Here is an 18,664-nt window from a genome sequence, read left to right on the forward strand (position 1 = left end):
TCTGAGGAGTATTATCCAGAAGAGCATGCTGGAGGTATCTGTTCTTCCCACGTGCCACAGTGCCTCCCACAGCCACATCACCCCACAGAGCTGGCACATAGAGGTTGCTATGGGATGGGGATGTTATAGGGCTCATTAAATGGCAGCAATCACCCGCCATGTCACAAAGGCGATAACCAGTGTGTCCCAGTTGCCCCCACTCCCTTGGGTGCCATAAGGGTATTGCTAAAAGATTTCACTTTACCCAAGCAGAAGTCTTTAAGTGCTTACAAAACTGTCTGCTATGTGTTTGATATCAGAGGCTGCACAAGCACATGGGACAGAAAGAGAAAAGAACAGTGGCTTTAAACAATGTTAGTTTAAAAGCAACTTAAAGCACTGGTCTGCATCAGACAGGGCACTGAAGAGAAACAGCCAAAGCTGGCTTTGGATGCATCGAGCTCAGGTCATGCTTCTTCCTCCTGTCTGGCCTTGCCCTCCCCTGGTGTGTGATGGCTGCCACCTTTCCCAGTGGTGAAGTGAAAGTGTCCCTAGGGCTCTGCTGGGAATGACCTTGTCAGGATGTTGACAGAGTCTGAACATCTCAGGAGTTCACTTACAGAAAACCAGGTTGTGGACAACTTTCAGGAGCAAGGGCCCTTCTGCCTGAATGTGCTTTGAGTTTGAGTCTCTCTAGGAGACAGGCCTTGACACTGGTCAAATCAGCATCTTAATGCAGAGATGTTAACAAACAGCCAGGATCATCCTTACAGCCACTCAAGTTGTACCTGCATCTGCATGGCCTGAGTTCCCACATTGTATCCTTCATTTCATAGAATCATACAATAGTTCGGGTTGGAAAGTACCTTAAGATCATCCAGTTCCAACCCCCTTGCCATGGGCAAGGACACCTCACACTAAACCATATCACCCAAGGCTTCATCCAACCTGGTCTTGAACACTGCCAGGGATGGAACATTCACAACCTCCCTGGGCAACCCATTCCAGTGCCTCAGCACCCTCACAGCAAAGAATTTCTTCCTTATATCCAATCTAAACCTCTGCTGTTTAAGTTGCAACCTGTTACCCCTTGTCCTATCACTACAGTCCGTAATGAATAGTCCCTCCCCAGCATCCCTGTAGGCCCCCTTCAGATACTGGAAGGCTGCTATGAGGTCTCCACGCAGCCTTCTCTTCTCTAGGCTGAACAGCCCCAGCTTTCTCAGCCTGTCTCCATACAGGAGCTGCTCCAGTCCCTGATCATCCTCGTGGCCTCCTCTGGACTTGTTCTAACAGTTCCATGTCCTTTTCATGTTGAGGGCACCAGAACTGCACACAGTGCTCCAGGTGAGGTCCAGCACACATGCCAGGCACAGAGCTCCCAAAATTGCTCAGTCCCTTTTTCTCCACAGAAATCCACAAATCGGAACACTCCTTTACTGAATGTAATAGACACAGGCAGAAAAGGGAACAAAACTGGAAAACCCACATGCTTCATTTTGATGGATTTTGAGCTTACATTTCTCCACTTCTCCTTGTGACAGGATTTCCCAAGCTTTGTCTAAAAATAAAACACCAATGAGGACAAAAGAGCTGTTTCTTGTAAAAGTATCCTCTCCCTGTTCAGGTTTCTGCATAGCCAAGAAACTTAAATGCCTCTTTATGTGGGTGTAGATATATAGACCCTCTCTGTCTGCCTATTTATTTATTGACATGGCACATACACAGTTTGTCATCAACTCTAAGCAATTTCCATGCTTTGGTGCTGAGCATCAATCCAAACCGGCAGCCAACCTGGTGGCTGTAGAATACTTCATGCTTTTCCAGTGTAACATCAGTCCCAGGTAATCTTTGCAAGCACTTAGGCTTATCCTTCTCAGTGGTTATAACCTGTGGGTTTTCTGTAGCAAACTCTAATTGATCCCTCCAGGATATATTTATTAATAGCCCTCAGGCACTTCTCTAAGGCCATCTGCTTTTTACAGCCAGAGCACTAAACCATGCTGCCCTCCCAGTCTAATTCATTCTTGATTTCCCAGTGTGGGGACAAGCGTCAGGACAAAGCTAAAGGACACACCACTACAGGGGATCCCAGCCCACAGGAAGTGCCGGCAGGATAAGGATGCACAAACCTGGCCAAGGGTCTCTGATGGACCCGGTCAGAAGTCAGACCTAGCACCCCACAGCCCAGAAGCAGCACCAAAAATGTCCATCCATCCATCCATGCCCTGTGGATTTGGGTTGCACAAACTCTGTGGCTTGCTGTGAGCATTACATAACACCCCTTGCCCCAACTGTGAGCGTGTAACAGCTTTGCTGTTTTGGGGGTGTCATGATTTAATCCCATCTGGTAACTCAGAACCACGCAGCTGCTCACTCATTCTCCCACCTTTATCCCCCCTGCTTCCAGAGGGATGGGGAGGAGAATTGAAAGAGTGTAAACCCCACATGTTGAGATAAGAACAGTCCAGTAACTCAGGTATAACACAAACCCACTAGTGCTACCACCAATGGTAATAATGATAAGGAAATAACAAGGGGAGAGAATATAAAACTAAAAAGGGTAGTGAAAAAAAAAAATAAACACAAGTGATGCCAAATACAATTGCTCAGCACCCACCGACTGATAACCAGGCCAACCCAAGCAACAATCCGGACCTTCCAGGTGACTCCTTGCACTGGGCATAGAATCACAGAATCATAGAACAGTTAGGGTTGGAAAGGACCTTAAGATCATCTATGGTTATGTATGGGATATGCCTTTGGCTAGCTCAGGTCTTGTGTCCTGTCTCTGCTCTGTCCCCGCTTCTTGTGCTCTTCCTCACCAGCAGAGCGTGAGGGACCAAAAAGTCCTTGCTAGGGGTAAGCGCGACTGAGCAGCCACTGAAACATCGGTGCATTACCAGCGTTATTCTCAGAGTAAAAGCGAAACTCAGGCTGCACCAGATCCTGGGCAGGAGAACAGTAACTGTTACTCTGAACCCAGCACGGGGGGAAAGACTAAACCACACTTCCCCCTCCTGCTGCAGCACCTGCAGCTCCGCTGCTGCCATCCTCCTCCCTGCCCCTTCCTCACACTCCGGAAGGCAGCAGCAGCCCTGCCTAGGTCTTCGTCCAGCCTCCCAGTGAGCAGGGCTTCCTCTCCCGCTCTGGCACTCGCTCATTCCCCGTGGCAGTCAGGAATGAAACTCATTGCTCTGAATGCCCCCGCTGGGTGCGGCAGACAGGCTGTGCTTTACTCTGCCGCATCGTGGTCCCCAGGAATAGAATGGCTTACAGCAGCTGACGCAGCACAGGGAAGCCCTGGGTTCTGGTTTGGAGCTGTTCCTTGCTTCGTAGAAAGGCAAGGCAGCTCCTCTCTGCCCCACGGGACTTCTCTCCCTCCTCTGGTCCCAGCAGCCACAGCAGTCACCAGCTGCAGCTCCCTGGCAGATGCCACTGCTCAGGCTTCAGAGCTGGGTGGCAGTGAAACACGCAGCTGGATTTTAGGTAAGTGACCCCACAAACTGGAAAAACAGATGGCTCCAGGTTGGTGTGGGAGCCTCACACTGGTGCCAGCATGGCCATCCCTAACAGTTTTCATCTTGTCTATTCCACATGCAGATACCCGGCGTTATCCTGGCAAAGGCACACACACGCATCCGTGATGTCCCATCCCCACCCTGCTTCACCACAGCTCTCACTTCAGCCTTGTCCTTACCAGAACTTTCCTGGGCAGAGGAACTAACCAGCAAAAATAGGGGAAATGAGCCTGTCCACATGGAAAGAACCACAGCTTTCACAACAGAAGCTGCTTTAACTGTTTGCTCCCCAAAACACCCACCAGCTGCCCTGTGCTGCTGGAACTGGGTCCCAGCCATTTGCCAGCATCCCTGGGCTGAGCCAGCCCAGTACCACTGGAACCGGCTTCCAGCAGCACAGCAAGCCTGAGCCCTGCGGACCTGGGAAAGGTCTGGGATGGGGTAGAGGAGGCTGCAGAGGACCCTGCTGCAGATGTTGCTATGGGAGGACACCTGTGCTGCAGGCTAGCCCCCATGGGCAGACTTAAACCTACCAGACCCTCTCCCAGGGTGTGGAGCAGCCTCTTCCCCAAGAGAGACAAATATTGCACTGTCCACAACACCAAAATCCCACTGCACCAGCTCCCTGCTTCCACTCCTAGCTTCTGCTGCAAGGGAAGGCCTTGGAGGCAGCAGCAAGGTCAATGTGACCACGGGACAGGGCTTACCCCATTGTGTGAGTGGGACTCCTCGGCCAAGAGCCTAGGGACAGGTCCCTTGCATGGCAAGAAGGGCCACTCAGGAGCAAGGGGGGATTAACCTGAGGAAGTCACACAGGCATTGCTCAAGGGACACTGTGAAATTCCCTGGGCACAGTGACAAGACGAGAGAGAGGCTTCTCCCTGTTCCATCCCTTGCAAAGCAGCTTTCCTAGGGATGGGGAGCTTTCACAACAGGAAGGCTCTGGGCTCCAGGCACCTCTACCTGCTACTCCCCACACACTTGATCAGTTCCACTTGGCCACTTTTCACAATCCTCAGTTCTCACTTCTCCTTTCCCTTTCATTTGTTCAACCCCCAAAGGAGGAAACACCCACAGCTACCGCCCCAGAAGCTCATTTCCCCATTCCAGCCCCAGCTCCTGGAAGTCTGGCAGAGGCGCTGTGCTGGCTCAGCCATGGGCTGGCTGCTGGTGGGGGTCCTGCTGGCCTCCATGTCGGTGAATTTGGTGACAGGTGCTGAGCAGAGTCAGGACCTGTCCCCCTCCACCAGGCTTCCGGAGTGCAAGAAGGCCCTGAAGCTCCCAGGTCTGGAAGTGCTGCCAGGGGGTGGCTGGGATAACCTCAGGAATTTGGATATGGGCAAAGTCATCAATCTGGGCTACTCACTGTGTAAGACCACAGAAGATGGATCTTACATCATTCCAGATGAGGTCTTCACTATCCCTCGCAAGCAGAGCAACCTGGACATCAACTCTGAGATCATCGAGTCCTGGAAAGATTACCAAAGCATCACCTCTGCCTCCATCAACCTGGAGCTGTTCCTCTTCTCCCCCATCAATGGCAAGTTCTCGTATGACTTTCAGAGGACCAAGACCCACCAAGTGAGAGACCATGCTGTCACCACCCGAGTGCAAGTCAGGAACCTGATTTACACAGCCAAGGTTGAGCCAGAGGCAGTCCTGGACAAGGGCTTCAAGAAGCAGCTGCTGACCATCGCCAGCCACCTGGAGAACAACCAAACGCGCATGGCTGACTTTCTGTCTGAGGTGCTGGTACTTAACTATGGCACCCACACCATCACGTCTGTGGATGCTGGAGCAAGCTTGGTGCAGGAGGATCAGATCAAGGCAACCTTCCTGAAGGACACCTGGGCCAAACGGAGTGCTGTCACAGCCTCAGCTGGCATGGCTTTCCACAGCATCATCAGTGTGAAAAGCGAGGCGTCCCTGAACATCAGCTGTGGCTTCACCAAGCAGTATCTGGAGAACCGCACGAGCTCCAGAGTAGAGAGCATTGGTGGGACCCCCTTTTACCCAGGCATCACGCTCAAGACCTGGCAGGAAGGAATCAGAAACCAGCTGGTGGCTCTCGACCGCTCAGGGCTGCCTCTGTACTTCTTCATCAAGCCCAGCACCTTGCCAGAGCTGCCATCCCCCACAGTAAAGAAGCTGGCCAGGCATGTGGAGATGGCCATCCACCGCTACTACACCTTCAACACCTACCCGGGCTGCACCGATGCCACCTCACCCAACTTCAACTTCCATGCTAACATTGATGATGGCTCCTGCGAGGGTACCATGACCAACTTCACCTTTGGGGGAGTTTTCCAGGAGTGCACTGGCCTGGCCGGCCCTGACACCGGCATGCTCTGCCAGGGGCTGGAGCAGAGGAACCCCCTCACGGGGGCCTTCTCCTGCCCCACCACCTTCACTGCAGTGCTGCTGGGCACGCAGGAGCAGGAGGAAGGTCACAGCCATCTGGAGTGCCACAACAAGTGCACCCTGGGCATCTTCTGTCACCGCGAGTGCCAGGATGTCTTCTGGCTCTCCCGGGTGCAATTCAGTGCCTACTGGTGTGCTGCGAGCAGGACAGTGGCCCCAGGCTTGGGCTACCTCTTTGGGGGGCTGTTCAGCAGCCAGAGTGTCAACCCCATCACCGGTGCGCAATCCTGCCCCTCGGGGTACTTCCCACTGAAGCTCTTCAATGAGCTTATGGTGTGCGTGAGCCACGATTATGAGGCGGGTAGCCAGTATGCAGTGCCCTTTGGGGGGTTCTTTAGCTGCCAGGCAGGGAACCCCTGGGCAAGTCAGCACCAGGGCACTGCCAAGGACCTCCATGCCAAGAAATGCCCCCCAGGCTTCAGCCAGCACTTGGCACTCATCAGCAATAGCTGCCAGGTGGAATATTGCGTCCAGGCTGGAATCCTCACAGGGGGCTCACTGCCACCCGCCCACCTGCCCCCCTTCACCCGGCCCCCCACCAGCCCACCGGCCATCGACACGGTGCTGGTGAGCAGTGCGGATGGGGGCAGCGCCTGGGTCAGGGATGGGCAGAGCCATGTGTGGCGGCCAGCCCAGCCAGAAGAAATCCAGCATGCAACAGAGATGGTGAGGGGCCAGGGGCTGTCAGGGGGCAAGGTGGCCGGCATTGCTGCAGCAGTGCTGGCGGGGCTGGCCACCATCCTGGCGATGGTCTGCTACAGCCGCTGGAGGTACAAGGCAAAGGGATACCGTGCAGTGGGTGAAGGGGACAGCCCTGCTGCAAGCCTGGAGGACAGTACTGTGCTCTCTGTGGGTGAGAGATATCAGCAGCAGCAGGAGGGGCTGGTGGTGTGACTGCCATGTCCCCATCCCATGTCTCCTCCCATCCCAACTGTCCCCCAAACCCAGGCCAAGCCCCCTACCCACCACCCCTTCCACAAAGCTGTGCAGCACCAGCAGCCCCCTGGAGCTGAGGGTCCCTGCTCCCACAGAGGACCCAGGCTCACCTGTCCATGGGGTAACATATGTTCCTGCCCTCCAGATCCCCAAGCTCCAGCATCAAGTTCCTGAGAAGTTCCATAGCCCTTCAGACCTGCCCCCAGCTGACCTTGGAGGCCAAATCCCAGGGTCAACCCGTCACCAGCACACACCACAACATCCCTCTGCCAGGCCCTGCACCTCAATGACTGCAGAGAAGCCCTTCCAACCAGTCCTGGGGCTCTGCCCCTGCAGAGATGAAATGAGCTTCCCCTCCGTTGCAGCCATGCCCCAGCTGTGCCCCCATCCCAAAACCAGAAAAAGGGGACCCAGTGTCCCCTTCAACAAGCTGCTCAGGACACTGGGGTGCCCAGGGAATAAGAAACCCTCAGCACAGCCATCTTCTTCCTCTCAGGCTGGCCCCAAAAAGCCAAGGGAAAGCTGTGCAAGCCTCCCTGCTCCCACACACGGAACACCAGCAGCGCGTGGGCACATCCACAGTGGAGACTTGCTCCTTGTAAAAACCGGGTTAGGATGCGTTCAGGAGCCTGACTCCTGGGGAGAGCCCCCGGGACATGCAGCACCCAGGGCCAGCATAGACAGTAGCAGCAACACTTCTCTGCGGAACAGGAGGGAGCTGGGCGACCTCATGGAGACACGCGCAGCATTAAGCACTGATCTCTGCCGGCTGCAGCGGGAGGGCAGCCCCTGTCTCCATGTATATCTATCACGATAGATATACCCACACGCGCAGAGGCACGGATCAGTTTTATTTCAGCCAGAAACTGTGGAGGGAACACAGCATTAAAAAAAGGAGAAAAAAGACACGTTGTGAAGAGTCTGTGTGAAGGTGGCAGCTCGGGCTCCCCCTGCTCCCCCAGGCCATGGGAGGGTTTTGCATAGCTCCAGCCACGGGTTCTCTGCAGGAGGGGAAGTCCAGGGCTGCGGTGGAGAAATGGCCCTGCAGCAGCTCCCCCAGCTGCAGAGCCGCCCGAAACGGGGTTTTCCTGCGGAAAGAGGTTTTCTCCCTTGAGGTAGAAAATATCATCCCATGCTAATGAAGGCTGGGGACAGCCCCATGCAAAGGGCATCAGGGGACGAAGGGTGCCGGGCCCTCCCTGCGCTGCCCCCTCACTCACCTGGCCACACAGACGACGGACAGAAGACAACAGAGAGGTCAGGCCGTGCAGGGACAGCGAGCATCCCCGCCATCTGCTTTATTGACCCCCAGCCCTCACTCCGTGGGGCAGCCAGCAGGGGCCAACGCACCCCCAGGCAGGGGAGAGTTAAAACAGCCAAGACAACAGAACGATGCACAGCAGGACGTGTCCCCCCCACCCCCGCCTTGTCCCCGGGGGGGGGGGGGGGAGAGGTGACCCCCCACGAAAACCAGGAGGGGAATGCAACAAAATGGGCAAGGAAGCCCCACAGCCCTGGGAGCAGCAGTGCAGGACTGGAGTCAGCATGGCCAGTAGTAGGGGCTGCCACTCTCCAACCCCAGGGTCCCACTCTTCAAAAGCCAGGGCCTTGCAGGACAGGGACATGAACAGTCAACCCCATCGATAGGGAGTGCCCCACAGGACCCCCAGAACTGCGGGCACCTCCCCAACACTCTCTCACAGGTGGTTCTGAGAGGCCCCATGAAGTGCCCAGGGCCTGGCAGGAACCCCAAGATGCCCATGCAAACCCCCATCACCCATAATGTCCTCCCATGCCAACCCCCCTGGCCCCAGCCCGAAACAATTAGCTGTTGGCTGCCTCCCCCCTCAGGGGTCTCTGGGGATGGTGCTGGGACCCAGCAGGAAGGGGAATGATTCCCATCTGCACCTGGCCCCATTTGGACCCACAGGTGACAGCCCCACCATGGGGCACAGACCCTTTTGGGGTGGGGGGGTCTCCACAGTAGGGGAGCAGTGCTGCCCCTGTCCCCTCACCACTCCAAGTGCCACCAAGACTGGCCACAGCATCACATTCTCCCCCCAGGCAACCTCACAGAATGCCACCACCTATATGTACGTATACACAAAAACCCCCAAACACGAGGTATATAAAAATTCACCACGGGGATTTCCCCATACAAACAGTTCAAGGAACCCACTAAAGGGAGGGCAGAAGATGGGCCAGAAAACATGTGCCCCCCCCCCCCCTTTCCCTCCCTGGCACAGGACAGGGGCAGCCCCGACAAGGGAACCCTGCAGGGCACAGTTCAGACACAGCCAAGAGGAGAAGAGTGCACAAGACTAGGGTCCAGCCAGAGCAGACCAGGGCCCCCAACCTCCATGGACACAGGAGACCAGCAGGGAGGTACCGAACAGGACAAATGAACAAACAGATGGCTGAGGGAAGAGGCAGAGCAAGGGGGACTCCCATGGCCCCGCTCCCACCCCAGGCCAGGTCCCAACCCCAGATGGATGTCAGCAGCAGTGGGGACAAGACATCGGCCAGAGGGGATGGCAGGGCCAGTGTGAAGCCCTGCAGCTCTGTGGGGCAAGGCTTTCCCACAGGAGCAAAGGGGTGCCCAAAAGGACCTTCTCTCAGATTCCCAGCCACTCTACAGATGCTCCCACTGGGTGGGTGCCACCAGGAGCAGGGGTTCTGGGTGCTCCCTGCAAAGCACCCAGGTGGGCTTCTCCAGCAGCTTTAACCTCAGGACTGGCACAGATGCCCCTTCCCTTCCCTCACTGCTGCGGTCTCAGTCCTTCTCCTGTGCCAGGCTCTCCTCTGTGATGCCCTGGGCAGCAAGCTCAGCCAGGACATTGTCCAGGTAGTTGATGTCGGGGTAGCCATGGCCAGTGAGGTTGGAGCCAAACTCTGTCTTGTGGTGGATCTCATTCCAGATTACCGTGTCTGACTCGCCTGTGGTGCTGGAGGTCCCAATGGCAAAGATCAAGCGCCGGTCCCAGGCTACCAGCAGCAACTTCAGTACCTGTGATGGGGAGAGCTGGGGCAGGCAGCAAGGCAAACACGGCGGAGGGAGCACCCACTTCTGCTCAGGGCACACCTGCTCATCCCAGTACACCCCAGCAACATAAGCAACCCACAACCAAGCCCTCCAGGGAACTTGGGATCCCAGCACAGGGTCCTACCCCAACCAGAAGAGTGGACCAGGCTGCAGAGCTCCCCCAGTGCATAGGAACATTGAGGGGCTCCTGCAGAGCATGATGGGTGGGCCGTGGGGAAAACCTCCACCCAAATTTGCCTACATAAGCCGTATCTGCTTTTCCTCATGCTCCAAGTAGCTGCTTGCTCCCTCTCCCCCTCAGCACACCCTTGAGTGTGCCCTGGCTGGCTTGGGCCACCCTGGTTGCCCTTTACCTTCCTGCCCTTCTCGCTGTCTGGCAGGTAGCAGTGCCGCGGGAAGCCACGGGCAGTGAAGCTCTTCCCTGGGTTTGGGTGCTCCGGTCCCTGCAGTGTGTGGATTGGAAGAACAACAAAATCCTTTTGAAGCTCAGAGGGATGCTCTGGGCACAAGGTAACACCTAACCTCAGTGGATGCAGAGCTGCTTGCTTCTGTGCTGGGTGGACATGATCCAGCACAGTGACCCTAAACTCTACCACCTGCTCCCCTGCCACTTAAGCAGACAAGGCCAATGCTTCCATGCAGACGTACCCCAGACTTTCCACAACATCCTTATGGACAGGCAGCTCCTGAGACATCATTGAATCCAGAGCCCCAAGCCAAGGCATGACAAGGGCCATCAGTTCCCACAGGGAACCATACACATACCCCATTGGGTATGGGGCTGGGACGTACCTGTACCCCTGGGGGAATGTTGTAGATGATGCGGATGGTTTTGCAGTCAGAATGGCCGGGCAGCGCATGAGGGATAATGTGATACTCCATCTTCCCTGGGGGCTGTGTCCCCGTCTTCACCCCATAGATGGTTTTGCAGGTGGGACACTGCAGGCTTCCATCCTGAGAGAAGAGGGGAATATAATGACACCAGTATCTCCCAACAATGAGCCAGACTGGGCATGTCAACCCTGAGCAGTGCAGGCAGCTGGTTTCCTCATAAAATCAGTATTTTCAAAAGCACTTGGGAAGCAGGGGCAGGGCTTGGAGAAATTTGCTACAATGACCTGACTTCAACCAAACAACCAAGGTCTGTGTTTCTCTTCCTCACCAGTTTCACAGCCCTTGCTATTTTCCCTACCTCTGCCTTGGGTTTTTTTACGTTTTTATTTCAAAGAGGAAAAGATAGCAAATATTCCAACCTCCTCAAGCTGTGTGAAACACATTTTTCTCAGGACTTCAAGCACAAGGGCCATTTGCAGGGGGCTCAGGAAAGCCCAGCACTTGCTGGAAAAGGACTGCCTGGCACCAGACACCAGGTAGCTCTGCTCAAACATGCAGGGATCAAAGTTCACTAAGCACAGAAGGAAAGCAGGGATGCAAAACCAGGCACAGTGGGGGAAAAACACCCACACAATGCTGGTTTGTGACTGAACGGTCCTGAAGTCCTGATGCTGCTAAAAATTAAACTCCCCACCGGAGCAGGGAGGTCTGAGCCCTCCAGCACACCAGGACTTGAGCACCGTCCCTCTGAGGGTAGCTGGACCTCAGCACAGCCACCGAGCAGGGCCACAGCCTCACACCTTGTTGCCATTGTTGTACATGGCGACCAGGCAGTGGAGGTGGAAGACATGGCCACATTTCACCAGCTTCCCCACCAGGTCCGGCTTGATGGCCATCTGGGGTCCCTTGTAGCCAGAGGGTGCAGAAAGGCGCTCCATGCAGATGGTGCAGTCCTGTGTGAAGAGGAGAAGGGTTAGAAGGATGGATGTAGCCAGAGCCTCACTGAGGCCACAGGGCTGATGAGCTACCCAGCTCTTGCCCAGGGACCAGCACCCATCCCTGGGTGGCTGCAGAGGCTGGCCAACACGTGCGTGTGGCACAGAGACCCTTTTTGGATGGGGACAGGGCAGAGCCACAAGGGACAGTGCGAGACCACTGCATGGCATGGAGGCATCGCCCATCTCCAGTCTCTACTCCCAGGTCAGAGAAGCCCAGGACACCCCAGCACAGCCCCTGCTGCTCGCACCTCATCCGGCGGATGCCGCACCTTCTGCAGGTATTTTTTCAGTACTTCCTCTGGAGTTTTACCTGTGGGAGAGCAAGAGTCAGAGGAACTGGATGGCAGCGTGGGGGAAACCCACTGCTGGGAGCAGCAGGGGGGAACCAGGGAACCAGGTAGGGAAGCAGGAACAGGAGCCAAGTGGAAAAGCTCTTCTTACCCTTCTTGGCCTGTTTCTTGGTGGTCTTGCGGCAGGAGTGGGAGATGCCAGGGATGGACTGGATCTCGCTCTTGCTGACAGGAGGGGGGTGCAGCACCAGCTTGGGGGGCCGTGTCAGGCAGACGGGCAGCCCGGCTGCACTCATTAGGATCCCTGTGATCCCTGGACAAAACAGCACTGATCATCCAGCAGCACCCAGAACCCCAGATGTTCCAAAAAACAGCCAGCTGGGGCTGACTTCCCCTTGGGGAAGGGGATCAGTCACCCCACCCTCACCTGCCAATGCTGGGTTGACGGGGCTAGAGCCTGTGAGGTTCTTCACGGGGACGGTGGGAACCCTACAAAGAGCCAGCAGAGAGCACATCAGGGCTGGCAGCAGGCACCCACAGCCCCACAGGCCCCAGGGCCAGACAATAGTTGCCTGAGCAACTGAACAGGCTGGAAATAGAAAATCCACCGATGGGGCGACATGCCCCCCTGCCCCACCGCCGCCTTTTCTCTCACTCTTTAGAAACCCTGCCTGCGCCTCCATTCACAGCCCCTTTTTGTCACTGCTCCCTGGGCTGGTCTGTTGGTTTTTAACTCTTTTCTCCTATGGCCACATTGCTGCCACAGCTCTTTCTCCCCTCCCCTAAGGGCTCTCTTCCATGGGAAAGTTTCCCAGGTCAAGAGTGGAGGGAAGGGGGAGGATGGAGAGGGAGAGGAAAGGGGGCAGGCTGCGACAGAAGGCTCATGGCAGAGCCAGACAAAGGAGAGAAACAGGCTCATTAAATGCCCACTCCCTCGAAAAAAAAATCTCTTTGGAGGGTGGGGGTCTGGAGGGACCCTTCTCATGGGATCTGAATGGCTTTTCTTTGGGCCTTTTGCAGTCCCCCACTCATCCCCTGCCACCAAGAGAAAGAGCAGCCTCAGCCTACTCATTGAGATGCAGAAGCCACCTCATCCATGCTCCAGTCCCCAGGCACCAGTGTGGAAGGCGAGGGGCCCAGCAGAGCCCCTTGCCCACGGGAGGCTGGAGAACACGAGATTTCCCACCAGGCTTGGGGGCAATTGCACCCCTGCAGCAGGGAGCCCCCAGGGGCTGCTGCCCCTCTGTGCCCCAGGGAAAAACCAACCCAAAACCCACACCGACCCTGTTCTCCCCCCAGCTACCCTCTGGCTTGCACGTGGCAGGACTCACCCAGAGGCAATGAGGACACGGGACTGGGCGATGGCCAGGCGCTGGAGGTGGCTGCGGTTCAGGGTGCCAAGGCCAGGGCGGGAAGCTTTGCTGCTGCCTGCACTGGGGGGGCTGGTGGTGGCACTGGCTGAGCTCAAGGCCGGCGCGCTGGCTGCCTGCTGTCGACTGCCTTGGGCTGCCAACGGCTTCAGTGAGCCACGCACCGCAGCCACGCTGTCGGGTGCCTTGGCCCCTGGGGCTGGCACTGCGGCTTTGGAGGTGGCGGGTGGCACAGGGGGGACTTTGCGGGGCTGCAGGGTGGCAGTGCCAGGGCCAGTGGCTGACACAGTGGCTTTGACACTCATGACCAGGAGACACTGGGGACAGGCACAGGCTGGAACTGGGGGCGCTGCTGCCACCCCAGGGCTGGCTGGCCAGGACTGTGACTTGGGCAGGGTGCCTGAGACCAGAGGATAGACCATGTCAAGGCGGCGGCGAACACGGCGCTTGCGCTGGGTCTGACGGTTGATCTGGCCCATGGTGGCAAAGTCGATGACGTAGCAGAAGCCAATGGCACTCAGGTCCACCCAAGGGTGCTGCTTCTCGTAGGCACGCTGGATGGTGATACCCACATCCATGTCGTAGGGTGTCCACGTCCCACTGTCATTCTCCCACTCCCAGACAATTCCCTTGCCTGGCGCTGAAGATGGGTCATAGTAGCTGCGCCGGACAGGTCGGATAGTGCCTGAGGGAGGGTGAGAGATGTTGTCAGGCCCTGGCGCCAGCATCCACCTGCAGGCAGGGTGCAAAACCACCCCAACCTGCCTTGCCAGTGCTGCTCCACAGGGGGACAAGACAGCTTTCTGGCTTCCTGGCTCAGACACTGTCTCTGCCCTGCCAGGGGACTGCTGTGCCTTGGTGTCCCCACACTGCTGCCTGTAAACTCCCCTGGCCACACTTGAAAGGCCAGGGTGCCCCATGGCTGTATAACACATAGCACACTGGGGTGCACCCAGTGAGGGAAGGCCAGATTTCACCCCATTGGCCTACTGTGGCAGCTGCCCTCCTAACCCCAGCCCTGATGGGGAAACAGAACCACAAGCTTGGCCAATCCAACCTGTTCCCAGGGCCCTCCGTGGGAGCCTGATGAAACCAGGCATGTAGGCACCAGACTCCTGCAGTGCCTGCCATGGCCCCATCTCTCCCTCAGGTCCAGAACAGGATGGGCATAAAAGATTTAAGGGGCAGCTCTGAGCCGTGCAATGATGAACGTAGCCAGGATCAGCCTTGGGGTCCCATCCTGAGCATGCCTCTGGTGCCCAGAATTGTTTGGTTAGCGGGTGAGATGAGCTCATGAGCGTCATTGCCTGCACACTCATGCAAACCCCCATGGCTCAGCCCCACTGCCAGGAGCAGGAACAAGAAGGCTCAAAGAGAAGAAATACTAAGCTGCCTGCTTCAGCTTTTCACCACGTGTCTCACACAGCCTGCAAGAATTTCAGTCCTTTTCTACCCCCACCTCTCAACTGGGAGCAGTCACCACCACCTGACCCAATACAAGAACACATTCCATGAAAATGTAGGCTAAAAAGGTAAAAAAAAAGCTGTTTATTAGCACTAATTGCATTAGCACCTTGCTAGGGAGAATAGGGTGCAGCTGCACCCCAGGGAAGCCAGACCACTGTTCCTGTCCTGCCAAGGGACACCCGGGGGAGAAGAGCTGCTGGCACTGGGGGCACAAAGCAGGGCTGGAGGGCAGTGGGATGGTAATTTATCCTAATCCAGCATGAGGCAGGAAGGGCGGCAGCAGCGGCATGTGGCATCTGTCGGTCCCCGGGCGGTGGTGTGGGAATGCCAGGCGTCCCCCCAGCCTGGCGTGGCCAGCCGGCCTCCCATTCAGCAGGGGAAGAAAAGGGACAATAGCTATTCAGGCCCTGCCAGGGTCGCGACCCCCCCCAAATCAGCGCTGTTTAATGACCCAAAATACCAACATCCCCAGCAACCCAGGGAGACACAGAACAATCCCCCATTCAGGCCTCCTTCCTGGCGACAATAGCCCTCAGAGGCTGGCCCCCGCCCTGCCACAGAGGTCCCTCATCCCCAAACCCCCGGGCAGGGGAGGCTCCCCACCAGCTCCCAGGGCTGCTGGGGGCAGCAGGACAAAGGAGTGTCCAGCACCCCACAGCACCCAACACCCCCTGCCCCAGGGATAAGGGAATCGGCTGGTCCCCTCCCTGTGGCCATCATATGCTGGGGGACACAAATCCCCTGCACCAAACTCTCCCCCATGGATGCCTGTGACCTACATCCAAGACCATACTTGCCCGCCCCACCACTGTGGAAGCCCTTCCAGACACCCTACCCTGTGGACCCCCCCAAGTGCCTGCTCATTTCCCCCACACACCGAATATCCCTTCACCTGTCCAAACCATCACCCTGGGGACCTCCCACCTGCCTGTGCCTTAATCTGGCCCGCAAGAATTGCATCGCACGGGGTCTTTGGTGTTGGCGGCAGCTCTAGGGTAGCACAGAGGCAGCTAGGCATGGTGGGGCACGGCCTCGGCAGGATCTGCAGAGGACAGGCTCCACACACAAACGGGTTGTAGGGCAGGAAAGGAAAAGGCCACAGCGTGCAACAGGACTCAGAGAGGTGCAGCAGGGAGGCCAGGTAGCATGACCCTGTACGGGACCAGAAACGCACAGGCAAGGCTGGGCAGCATGCAATATGACTAGCACCTGGGGATCAGGCGGAACAGCATAACACAAACTGGCAGCAGGTGATGCCAAGCAGCATGGGCTCAGGCAGCATCAGGAAGGGCTTGGCAGCAGCATGGTACTGAGTACTGAGGAGCAGAGCTGTGCTATTCCAGGGCAAGCTGTACAGGCCAGTACAAAGCAAAGCACTTTGTGCTGTATGGGACACACAGGTGCTGTGTGGGACCGGGCAATGCAATCCAGGATCAAGCAATGTAATGCAGTGCAGCGCCCAGCAGCGCAGTAAAGCCAGCAACATGATGGCAGAGCGGGCGATGGGATGGAAGGGTTGTAAGGCAGGGAAAGGCAGCACAATGTGATACAGAACTGGGAAAGGCAGCACAGTACAGCCCAGCTCCACCTTAGTAAATACAGTATGGGGCCCGGCAGCAGGGCATTGTGCAACACCGTGGAAGGCAAACCCAGGTCAGGCAGCGCCATGCAATACCGGACCTGGCAGCAAAGCAAGTCCACACCAATCAGTGCAATGCAACAAGGGTCCTGGGATGCAGAACGAATACGGACCAATGGTGCCAGGCAGGAAAGCACCTGACCGGGCAGGGCAGCGCGAGGCTGCCCGAGGGACCTGGGTGGGCAGCGCTGGCGGGGGCCGGTGGCGCGGTGCAGTGCAACTGCAGAGCGGCCAGTATGAGGTGCAAGGTCCAGCCCCGCCGGCCGGCACCGAACGGCGCAACTCAAGTCCAAAGCCGGGAGCACCGTGCAGCCGAGAGCCATGGGTAGTGCTGCGCTCCGGCCGCCGTCCAACGGCAAGGCCAGACCGGGGGCCCGGTGCAACGTGCAGCCAGGTCGAACGGCGCAAATCAACGCGAGGGTAGCGGGGGAGGCCTGGCCCGGGAGACTCACCGGTGTCCTGGCGGAACTGGTGCATGGACTGCAGGTCGATGATGTAGGGCGCCAGGCGGCTGTCGGCCTGGCCCAGCACCACGCTGCCGCCTGCCCGCGGCCCGGCGCGGGCCACAGCCTCGATGTGGTGGCTGACGGCCGGGCTGTAGGGCCGCCACCGCCCGTGCTCGTTCAGCCATTCCCACACCACCACGGCCGAGGCCAGCAGCATGGCTCCGCCACGGCGGCCGCTGCAGCCCGGCTCGCCGGCTCTCGCATGCTCGGCGCGGCGCAGGACGCTGCCCGCCCCCACCCCGGGGCCGGCTCCGGCGGGCGCGGAACACGGGCCGCCCCTCGGCGCTGCAGCAGGGGGCGGGGCCAGCCCTGACGTAACCACGCCCGGCCCGGCCCGGCGGCGCCGAGCACTCGCCAGGGTGGGGGAGCGCGGCAGGGAGGAACCATTCCCGCGGAGGGGGGAGGCTGGGTGCGGGTCGGCCCTGCGTGCCTCTCACCTCCCGTGTTCCGGTGCCCCGCGCACGGCCCGGGGGTCCCGGTGCGCACCCGCCGCTGTGCGACAGCCCGTCACGCGCTCGGGTCGGCGGGGCCGGATCCGCGTCGTGTCCGGTGGCCTCGGCCGGTAGGGACCTGCCTCGGGAACTGCCCGGGCAAGGCCCGCGGTGAGCGGAGCTGAGCTCAGAGCCCAGGATCGGCACGTGCCTCGGAGGGCACCCGGGCCGGACCCCAGCGCCTGCGATCGGGCTGCGGACACTGCTTGTGTTCCCCGGGAGGGGCTTTTGGGGGAGTTCACACGCAGCTCCAGCCTAGTACGAGGCTGCAAATCCTTTGGGATGCTCCTGTGGCTTCCGTGTTGCCACCCAGGGGCTTTGCTGTGCAAACTGGTACTGGTGCAGACAAATCGCCCCCCCCCCCCCCCCCGAGGTGTGCGCGGGCACCTCTGCTTTACCGTGACTTCCTGGGAGCAATCAGCGCTGCCCCATCCCCGCAGCCCCCAGAAAAGTTAACTGAGCTTGTTCTTCCACCGAGCCCCACGAGCAGCTTCCCAGAGCAGCCCTGAGCAGCAGGATGTTGGCAACAGTAAGGACTGGCTGGCATCGTCTCCCCTCATCTGGTGCTCAGACACAAAACCATTTTCTTGGCTATTAAACGAAGCAGCCATTACCTGGCCCAGGGAGAGCTGTACAACCTGGGCGCAGGTTCTCCAACACTGGAAAGTCCCCCATTCATGGTCAAGGCCAGCTTAGAGGCTGCTGCTCAATGTTGCTGAGCTTTCAGTGCAGCTCCTCTCCTGGCAAACCTGTTTCCCAGGCACTGCCAGTGGTGTTTGTGGTGAGAAACCATTAGGCAAGCTCTAAGTAGAGGAAAAAAGAAGGGAAGTTAAAAAGTGGGAAAGAAAAAGGTGGAGACTAACTGCGGTGCTGCCAGCTGGCGGGCACCGTGGTGAAAGATGAGGAGGCAAACCACAAGTTCAAGCAGATCTTTCCTTCCAGCTTGTTCCCAGAGACATGCAGGGCTATGCTGGAAGTGTGCTTTCCTGCAAGAAGGGAGATGTCGGCCCTGCCCTGGAAGGCAGCGTGGCATTGGCGGTTTTCACCCACTCCTTTGGGGCAGAGAGTGCAGCCAAAGCCACAGCAGGGAAACCCAGGGAAATCCTTTCTGCTGATTCAGGATGGAGGAAAAGGTTTTCCTGCTATTAAAAATGAAAGTGTTGGTGAAC

The 18,664-nt window shown here is 57.7% G+C and overlaps 2 protein-coding genes across 2 annotated transcripts; one reads left to right on the forward strand and one right to left on the reverse strand.

Annotated features, from left to right (window-relative positions):
* Positions 1–4,620: 4,620 nt before the first annotated feature.
* Positions 4,621–7,763, forward strand: MPEG1 (macrophage expressed 1). The gene has a single exon (XM_005155160.3). It carries the CDS (start codon positions 4,656–4,658, stop codon positions 6,813–6,815), a length of 2,160 nt encoding a protein of 719 aa, XP_005155217.2. The 5' UTR covers positions 4,621–4,655; the 3' UTR covers positions 6,816–7,763.
* Positions 7,764–8,113: 350 nt separating this feature from the next.
* On the reverse strand, positions 8,114–17,260 carry DTX4 (deltex E3 ubiquitin ligase 4). Its single transcript, XM_034061830.1, has 9 exons — positions 16,951–17,260; positions 13,354–14,077; positions 12,450–12,511; positions 12,174–12,335; positions 11,981–12,042; positions 11,535–11,687; positions 10,693–10,854; positions 10,254–10,343; positions 8,114–9,864 (listed from the first exon to the last, which is right to left on the reverse strand). Exons 1-9 carry the CDS (start codon positions 17,159–17,161, stop codon positions 9,631–9,633), a joined length of 1,860 nt encoding a protein of 619 aa, XP_033917721.1. The 5' UTR covers positions 17,162–17,260; the 3' UTR covers positions 8,114–9,630.
* Positions 17,261–18,664: the final 1,404 nt, after the last annotated feature.

The sequence above is a fragment of the Melopsittacus undulatus genome, chromosome 4 (genome assembly GCF_012275295.1).
Source record: "Melopsittacus undulatus isolate bMelUnd1 chromosome 4, bMelUnd1.mat.Z, whole genome shotgun sequence".
Taxonomy (NCBI): Eukaryota; Metazoa; Chordata; class Aves; order Psittaciformes; family Psittaculidae; genus Melopsittacus; species Melopsittacus undulatus.

What these genes read in the sequence shown, in the direction of transcription:
- DTX4 (XM_034061830.1), bottom strand. Translation starts at nt 17,161, where the DNA reads ATGCTGCTGGCCTCGGCCGTGGTGGTGTGGGAATGGCTGAACGAGCAC. An exon ending in CGTGTCCTCATTGCCTCTGG is followed by an intron (nt 12,512 to 13,353) that starts GTGAGTCCTGCC and finishes GGCTCTTTGTAG; the next exon opens with GGTTCCCACCGTCCCCGTGA. An exon ending in TGTACAACAATGGCAACAAG is followed by an intron (nt 10,855 to 11,534) that starts GTGTGAGGCTGT and finishes CTCTTCTCTCAG; the next exon opens with GATGGAAGCCTGCAGTGTCC.
- MPEG1 (XM_005155160.3), top strand. Translation starts at nt 4,656, where the DNA reads ATGGGCTGGCTGCTGGTGGGGGTCCTGCTGGCCTCCATGTCGGTGAAT.